The sequence below is a fragment of the Crotalus tigris genome, unplaced genomic scaffold (assembly GCF_016545835.1).
Source record: "Crotalus tigris isolate CLP2741 ecotype Arizona unplaced genomic scaffold, ASM1654583v1 scf7180000023603.165588, whole genome shotgun sequence".
NCBI classification, from domain to species: domain Eukaryota; kingdom Metazoa; phylum Chordata; class Lepidosauria; order Squamata; family Viperidae; genus Crotalus; species Crotalus tigris.
In genome coordinates, this window is record NW_024100072.1 from 155,658 (window position 1) to 164,537 (window position 8,880).

At 45.2% G+C, this 8,880-nt stretch overlaps 1 protein-coding gene across 2 annotated transcripts; it reads left to right on the plus strand.

The window, feature by feature from the left end:
- The first annotated feature begins 1,422 nt into the window (after positions 1-1,422).
- Positions 1,423-7,021, plus strand: IFITM10 (interferon induced transmembrane protein 10). Of its 2 annotated transcripts, XM_039319598.1 has the most exons (3): positions 1,423-1,581; positions 3,118-3,550; positions 4,980-7,021. In XM_039319598.1, the coding sequence occupies exons 1-3, from the start codon at positions 1,433-1,435 to the stop codon at positions 4,995-4,997; spliced, it is 600 nt and encodes a 199-aa protein (XP_039175532.1). In that variant the 5' UTR covers positions 1,423-1,432; the 3' UTR covers positions 4,998-7,021. The 2 variants fall into 2 exon arrangements, with proteins under 2 accessions (XP_039175532.1, XP_039175531.1); XM_039319597.1 differs by lacking the exon at positions 4,980-7,021 and having other exon boundaries at positions 3,118-3,640.
- Positions 7,022-8,880: the final 1,859 nt, after the last annotated feature.

Sequence of the window (8,880 nt, forward strand, 5' to 3'; positions counted from 1 at the left end):
AGCATTACATGTTTTTGTGATTTAGTATCTTGTGTGATCCCAGCCTGTTCATGTGTCAAGACAATCTGCAAGACTACTGGCAGTTCATATCAGAAAAATAATGTAAATCAAGCAGAATTTAAGAAAATAAGTTATTCTGCTTTGACTCTGCAAATTTTTCTTCCTATCCAGATCTATGAAACTCCCATTGCATTCCAGAAACCCTATTGACCATTTCATTTTCTTTTTAGATTACAAAAATACTATTTTGATGGCTTAATAAAAATGTATGATAATTGTATTTCTATTACAAATAATAGTATTTTGAAACTGACATTACTTCTCTTCAATTGTTCAAAAGTCAAATGACAATTTTTTATGAATATTATATGAAAAACTAATTGAACAGGTTCTGGGTCACCTTTATAAGCAAGAGCTTCATTGGTTCATTACCTGATGAATATATTTTACTGTTTAAGAAACTTTGCTATATTAGTGTCTGTTGTGATGAGAAAATAAAATGCAATTTAAAGATGTCTAGATAATTCTACTTATGTATAATGGTAGCTATCTCCCTTATTACTAATTATAACAGGTATTGTTCCTGCAAACTTTTGTAAAAGCTGTAATCAAACAATTTAGGAACTAAAATAAGAGCATTATACCCTCTGGGAGGCCGGACTTAAGAGTATTGTGGGAAGAGAGCTCTTTGGTTTTGTTCTAGATACCTTTTCATATGCCAACTAGAGACTCCCGTTTGCTATAATACTACACATCTGCTGGAATCATCTACAACAGAGGTCCCCAACCTTTTGGGCACCAGGGGCTGGTTCAATGGAGAGAGGTTTTTCCATGGACTGGAGGGTGCATGTTTTGTATGCTGCCTGCATCTTGTGGGTGGGCATTGCTTGTTTGTGCAGACCGGTCGTGGCTCAGTACTAGTCCACGGGACTGGGGATTGGGAACCCCTGATCTACAAGGCCTATTGTGTTTTCCTAGTTCCTGTTGATCAGAGTAATTTTCGCTGTTTCATTATTTATTAAGAGTGGAGCACAGAGACAGCCTGTTGAATCCAGTGTATCCCACCACATTTATTAGAGAACTCATCAGGGTCACAACACCTTTCAAATTCTTCAGAACTTTTTTCATCCAAAGCAGTAAAAAAGACAACACTCCTTCAATAAAAATGTAAACAATGGAGGGGAGCTGTTGCTATTCAAGCTATGGCTGTATATGCGCGTGCTTATGCTTACACAGCCTGGAGCCAGTATTGATCCGATTCCTATCCATTTTTCCCTAACTGGACCACGAGGAGCGCTTCTTTCCCTTCGGCGCACAGTTGTTCCTCCCGGCCTCACTTGGAGTTTCTTCCCTCCCCACCACCCAGCCCCTCACTAAAGAGGTCGCAAATGGCGATCGGGAGCGGCTAACCCTTTTCCGGTGATAATTAGCCATGGGTTGCTCCAAGGGCAAGCCTCAGATTGACCCCATCGCCTTTTGTCAGCTTTTCAAAGCCCTCTCTGATCTACGCCAAAAGCCCGGTTGCAGAGATGCCTGCGCTGTCACATTGGCAGGTGCGGGGGAGGCTTACGTTTCCAGCAGGTAGGTTTTGTGTGTGTGTGTGTGGGAGGGGGAACTTGACAACTGGAATTTCCCCTTGCCCCGAAAAAAAGGCTGCCGTGTGTGTGTGTGAGAGAGAGCGAGGGAGCACGCGCGTATTGCGCGCTTGGAGCCGAGAGGGCAGGAGCAGCGGGAGACAAACCCTCGCGCTCGTAGAAAGAGCGGGCTCGGCGAGGTGAAAAGGAAATTGAGTGCCTCCAGGGTCTTGGGAACGGGTGCGCGCACGCCTTGCCCCGCTTGGGCCGAGACAGAGCGGGACCGTTTGACCTCTTTCCCGCCCGCCCCTCCTTCCCTTTTAGCGCCTCCACTAACTCCACTTGCTAAAGAAGAGACAGTGGCAGTGTTGAGCTGGAGATGCAGCACAACTGTCCGCCTCCCTCCCTCCCCGTAAGTATCCGCTCGCCCTGCTCTACGGATGGACGGCTCCGGTGCCGGTGGGTCTACGTGCAGGCTCCGTTTCGTAATTGCAAAGCCGATGGGGTAGGAGAGGAGAAGGCGCGCTTCTTTCACTCTTAAACACTACCACCCCCGCCTCTGCTTTTTTTTTCTCTTCCTCCTCTTCCTCCTTTCTTCCGCGCCACCCCCGACTGCGCGACGCCGCCGTCCAAAGGAGAAAACTGCTGACAGGTGAAGAAGGGGAGGACGGGAAAGTCAACCAGAAATGTAGCCGAGATGAAATGCTCAGCAAAATGGGCAGAGACCCAGCAGGGGAAAAAGCCTTGGGAGGCCGGGTTTTTCTGTCGCAGCTGTGCAGTCAGTTCCAGGAACGGTTTGGCTTTCATCGCCCAGTCGGCCGGGCTGCTTAGATCCTGATGCCGACGCGGGACAGGAGAGTCCCGCGGAAGAGATGGGCAGAGTGGATGAGAAGGGTTGGAGGGAGGGGGGGGGGGAGAGAGACTAGAGTCTCGTGGCAGGGAGAGAGTCATTTTCACCCTGAGTCCACGCTCTCTCCTCTTTGGAAGTGTTCTTCCCTTGTCCAGTTTCTAAATGGGGATGGGGATGATGTTACAGGAGTGACTGATGAGAGAATTGCTGTTGTTTTTATCCGATACGGCTGCAAAGGACTTTCTCGGGGAAATGGAACAGGAAGCCAACCAAGCAGTGGGGGAGAGGGGGGGGGCTCGGGAAGGCATGTGACGAGCTCCTCGCCTTTCCCAGGGAATTAATGAACTCCGAGGCCGTTTTGTGTGGGAAGCAGGGGAGGGCAAGCCAAGCCTACTGCGGAGCTGGGACACCCAGCTGCAGGGAATCCAGGAACTGTTACACTGCTGCATACATTAATGACTGCTCTGTCTGCTAGAGAATACTCCTTTGTGGTAATACATGTGTTTAAACAGGATCCTCTCTCTTCTCCTTTCTAAATCCCTCTTTGCCTTACTTCTTTTTCCTGCTGTTTCTTGTCTTTTCCACTACCTCTTTTCCATTTCTGATTTCCTGCATCCCCGGTATTTTGTTTTTATCGCTCACATCTTTCCCCTTCCTGTCCCTCCCCACTTTCTCCATCGCTCTCATTCTTAGGGGAACATACTTTCCTTGGATATACTTGTGTAAACTGGGGGTTGCCATCACGGAGAGACCACAGGAACCCCCCTTGGGCCCTCCATGTCCTCTTGACGGGGCTTTCTGGACTCGAAGACCCCCTCATGTACCCCAGCAGGGGTGCTTTGCCTGCATCGCCAAGACACCCCCCATACAGCAAGGGTCCCCTGTACTGTCTCCCTCTTCTGCTGTGTGCCTGATGGAGAATAAGACCTGCAAAGGGGACAGCCTGAGACCCCCGCTGCAATGCAAACACTCCGTGGAGAAGAAAACGATGACTAATCCCACTGCTGTAATTGAAATCTATCCAGACACCACTGAAGTGAATGATTATTATCTCTGGTCCATCTTCAACTTTGTATACCTCAATTTCTGCTGTTTGGGCTTCATTGCCTTGGCATATTCTCTGAAAGTAAGTATGAATCTCAGTCCTTTGTGATTAAACTTGTTGGGTTCAAGCCCATAGTTGGAGTTAAGTCTATATTCTTTTAACAAGACTCTTTAATTTACTCCACTTTGGAAATGAGAACTGATCCTGTTCCATCTTGTATATTAAGATGGACATTCTCTAATAGGAAAATTTTATTTGTGAATTCAGGTCTGTGATACAAAAATACTATGAAAAGGAGTGCTGCTGGTTGTTGATTATTGGGGGGGGGGGAGATGGCGATATCCTGGAGGCATCCTCACAGAGGAAATAATATACCCTCTAATGGCTACAATAAGAAATTAAATTGCTTATTGCAATTTAATTATCTCTTTCAGTTTCATGACTAACCAGGAAGATGAATTAATTTTATAACGGGTAGGTTATGATAGTAAGAACAAGTTGGGTGGGTAGGATTTAAGAATATATCTCCTAGTGCAGTGGTTCTCAACCTGTGGGTCGGGACCCCATTTGGGGTCGAATGACCATTTCACGGGGGTCGGCAAACCACGCTGTCCGCCATTTTTTTCCCTTTTCCCTAGCTGTCCTACTCCCTCTTATTGGTGGCCACACCCACTTGGGGGTCACCACAACATGGGGAACTGTATTATGGGGTCACGGCATTAGAAAGGTTGAGAACCACTGTCCTAGTGGGATACAGTTTCTTCATGACATTGTCATCATACCACCACTATCAGAAGCCTTTTTAATATTCTAATTGCAATCTTTTTATCAGTTTGCATACTTTATTTATCTTTATACTAAATATGTAGAATAGATCAATAGTTTCATAACAAAACTATAATTTTCAAGAGAATCCACATTAGTAGAGTGATTTTGCCTTAGGGCCAGGGATTCTCATTAACCCTCCTTGTTTATGAAGCATTGGAGAAGTTGCTTCATATAATTAGATAATTATGAATCCATCTTAACTGGTAATGGATCCATCTTAACTGGTAGCACCTGCACAGGACATCTCTCAGGAATTCAGGAACAGAACATAGATCTTCTGCTTGTAAAACATTCATGCTCTGCCACTACTCCTCTTCAGTACTTCCAAACTTTCACTGCATATGTAGACAAAATAATCCTCATCTTAAAAGGCAGGAATACTGCAGGTTCTATTTATTTTTGCTAGTCATCCAATCTATCATTTTGATTTTGGTCATCCAATAACGTTTTGTGTTTAATGTTCTAATGGGAAAAAGAGCTTAAGATTAAGGTTGCCACCTTGCGTTGAAAACATCTGGAAGACTATTAGATGGCAGCAGGCAAATTCAGAAAACGCCAACCCATTGCTATTGTCTAGTGGCCATCCAGAGTTCTGCAGTACAGATCTGATAGTCCTATATAATCAGTCATAAACCCATGGCACTGGATCCTGATCTTTAGGAAGAAACCTTTTTATTCCTAGAACTTGAGTGGCTACTGATGGAAAGGATCCTTTGAGGAAAAAGAGCAGCTACAAATCACGAGCAAAGATTTGTACTTGTCAGCTTCTAAGCCTGCCTTTTGAAAGACCTCTAAACCTCTTATGAGACCAGGCTGCTCCCTCCATTGACTACCTTCTTCCTTGGGAAAATAAGAATAGGAAGGGAGGAAAGACACAGTTGCTACTCATATCATCCCCAGGCAAAGAAGAGGTGAGCATCATTCCCCTGGGACTCATAAAAGACAAGGTCAGAAACGGAAACCTTCCTGCAGAATTCCTAGCTAGAATAATGGAAGTCATTGGAGAGGGAGGAGGTATGGATGTGGCATGTGTTATGGGTCAGAAAAGTAGATCTGGAATAATTTTGTTTAAAAATGGAAAATCAACAGCATGCACTCAGGCAGTTCATTTAAAGAGAACCTGCAGACTGTTATATAGTTACGGAAAATCTGGCTTATTTAGCCATTACAAAACTGGAAATGGTTTCATTAAGAGGGGGGCTATCTGTCCGTAAAGCTTCTCTATCACGTATAATATTTTCTAACGTAATACAACCCTCTAAACACAGCAAACCTGCTGTAATTATTTCTCGTAACTGCAGGGGGAATATGAAATAGCTGGACTCCAGGAATTTCACTGCTGAATGCAGCCAAAAAGCAAATTGTGATCATCTGTCAGTGATCGCAGAATGGTAGCTTTCCCCCCCCACACACACACACAAACTTTTTTTCTTTTTACTCTTTTTTTTAATAAGCTGGAATGAGGAGTTGAGAATGATCTTAGAGAGGAACATATAATATATTTCACAGGCAGCATGCATATTATTTTAGTGTAACACAGGGTTTATTTATTTCATCACAGAAACGGATCAATTAATTGCCTGTGTCCAGCAACTGTAAATTGTGCAAGAGGGCAGCGGGATCGTTTCCAAGCTAGCACTCTGTCTCTTTAGCAGTACAAACTAGTTACCCTAAACGTGACTCAGACTAAACGGGTTCCTAGGCTCATTTTTTTTTTTCTGGGGTTGAGTTAGGGAGAGGGAAGCTCAATGATTGGCCTACATCCCTCATTTGCATTATGTGTAATTAGTCTGCTTTACGGTAGTCTCTTGAAAAGACATTTCAGGAGGTTGAGTGTTGTTTAATGCGCTGAGCCAACAGCTGTACAGGCTTAGCATCCTTTAGCAGCTAATCCCAAGATACATGGCTTACCACCAGCATCCTTTGAAAACTGCCTTTGCATCCTGTTTAAGACTTGTATGGCCTTTGAAAAATGAAGGAAAGTTATTTTGATCATAAGGTCCCTTGCTCCCAGTGTAATATTGCAGCTCCTGTTTTTGTATTATTACATGCCCTAACTCATGTTCCTTGTATGACTGTGGCAGTCCTCTGTGGATAAATGGATCAATGCAATGCTCTTCTTATAGCAATAGAGGACAGTTGCAAATAGTCTGTTGTATTGAATTTGGATCTGCGAGCATTGAGGACAGAGTTGAATTTTTGTACAAATCCAGAATTCTAGACCGTTCAAAGTCTTGGCTGTTAAGTTATCGCTCTTAGTCATGTAACTATCATGATTTCAGGTCATGTTTTCCTATCAGACTATTTCAGGTTACATTCCTGTGTTTCATGCTGGACATTTCTTCAGTCCTCATTAGTTTTGTGCTCATGCACATGCCTTGGATTTTGTGTTTTGGAGAACATACTAGGGTCTAATTGAACCAAGTTCAGTCTCAGAGCAAAGAGACCTCAGATTAATGGCTGCATTTGAACTGAAGTGTAGGAAACAAAGTACCACTCTATTTTCTAAGGGCATGTAATAATTGTCCTGAGCCAAATTACAAATGCACACAGGCTGTCCATGGGTTAAGAATGAGTTCTGTCCCCTAAATCTTTAACTCAAATTTGTATTGAAATTGGAACTCATACTTATAAACTTAAGCACAGCTCCTAGATACAACGGACTGCCTATTAATAAAAATGGCAGATGGCATTCTCCTTCCTTCAGCTGACAAAGTGCTGAAGCTGCATCTTTTTAATATACGGCTTGTTTTCAGCGGTTCCTACAAGCATTGCACAACTTCAGTGCTTCATCAGCTTCAGGAAGGAGGGTGCTGTCCACCATTTTTTGTAATAGCAGCCCATCATATCTAGGAGCTGTGCTTAAGTCAAGTGTTCTTAACCTAGGACTGCCTGTATGTTATTCACTTTTGCCTCCTTCTAAAGCCCTGGACAGACATAGCCTTAGGCACCTAACACAGGAAGAGTTTGCACCTGAGGTTTAGGCCCTATAGTTCTTGCCTCACAGGTGGTAAATGTTCTTATGGCATGCCCTCATTCTTAATAAATTATTTTTTATTCTCCTGTTTCTAAGCCAGCATATTGGTTGAAGGAGAAATGGGGGCAAAAGGGGACTGTACAACTTTTGAAGCGCATTCAAATGTAAAATACTCTGCATTCATAAAACTTATCAGCAAAAATTAAAATTTTAAAACAAAGGAGGCTTTACTGAGTATATGAAAGTACAGCACAACAGGGAACTGCATTGAGGGTCTTGGATACATTTCTTTTTCTCCACCCACATCAGGCTTATTTCTTTTTTCAAGTGCCACCCCAAGTTGTGCCACGAATCTGGGTAGCCCTGACTGAGCTTGAAAACTTAAATGGGCATGGATCTGGTTCATAGATGGATGGGGGACTATTAGAAACACCCTGAAAAGTGTAGACCAGACTGGAAAGTTGCAAAAGAAAGCAAACAACTTCTGTACCACTGCTAAGAAAACAAAATGGATATTGTTATGTCCCGAGCCTTTGCAAACGGCTCGGGCGTTTGCAGGCAGTCCCGGGCAGGTGCAAAGCTGCCCGGGACCAGACAGGCTGTCGCCAGCGCCGTGCGCATGCGCGGGTGCTGGCGCGGGAAAAGTAACCCATTTACCCGGGAGTTGCCTATATAAGAGGCTGCGAGGCGTTTGGGCGAGGCTGAAGCCATCTTCCTGTAAGCTGAACGCTGAATAAAAGAAACTGAGAACTCCAGCTGCTTCTCGTGTCTGTTTTCCCGCCAAGGACGCAACACTGGCGACGAGGGTGGGATGCCTTGCACTACCTGGAAAGGAAGAAGTGTAAGCTTACCCAAGGAGTCCTGAGCGGCGGAAGAGGAACGGCGTCGACTCGGCAGCTACCCGCCAATCCGGTGCGCATTCGGGGGTAGGCTGGCTGATAGACCCGTCTCCTGAAGATCCGAAGATGGCGAAAATCGGAAGGCTTTCGGAATTCGACGTCTCACATCCAGAGCGGTGGGAGTCCTACGTATCCAGAATGGAGAACTACTTCAAGGCAAACCAAGTGAGGGAAGATAGCTTGAAGGCCGCCACCCTGCTTTGCGTTGCGGCCAAGACGCCTTCGAAATCGCAGAAAATCTTGTAGCACCTGTTCCAGTAGAGTCTGTAAGCTACGCAGACCTGAAGAAGCTGCTGAAAGAGCACTTCCACCCCAAGGTGTCCGTTATCTCATGGCGCCACACCTTCGAGCAGAGGGATCAACGGTCCGGTGGAAACAGCCAAGGAATACATCGCCGCGCTACGGAAGGCCGCCAAGCCCTGCGAGTTCAAGGACCTCGAGGAACGACTGAGGGACCGATTCGTGTGCGGGCTAAGGCATCGAGAGCTACAACAGAGACTTTTTGCCAAGGAAGAATTATCCTTCCAAGACGCCTTAAGGGAAGTCACCGCAGAAGAAGCAGCAGGCGGCGCTATCAAAAACATGCGGCCGATCAGAAACAGTGCAGAGGGTGCGTCCGTGCACCAGGAAGACGTCCGACGAAACTCCGAGGAGGATCCGGTACGAGGAACAGTCGGAAAGTTACACCCCGCGAAGGAAGAGAACCA

Bases quoted from the DNA above. Each gene is read 5' to 3' on its own strand.
- IFITM10 (XM_039319597.1), top strand. From the start codon at position 1,433: ATGGGTTGCTCCAAGGGCAAGCCTCAGATTGACCCCATCGCCTTTTGT. The intron at 1,582-3,117 runs GTAGGTTTTGTG...TCTCATTCTTAG, and splicing joins GAGGCTTACGTTTCCAGCAG to GGGAACATACTTTCCTTGGA.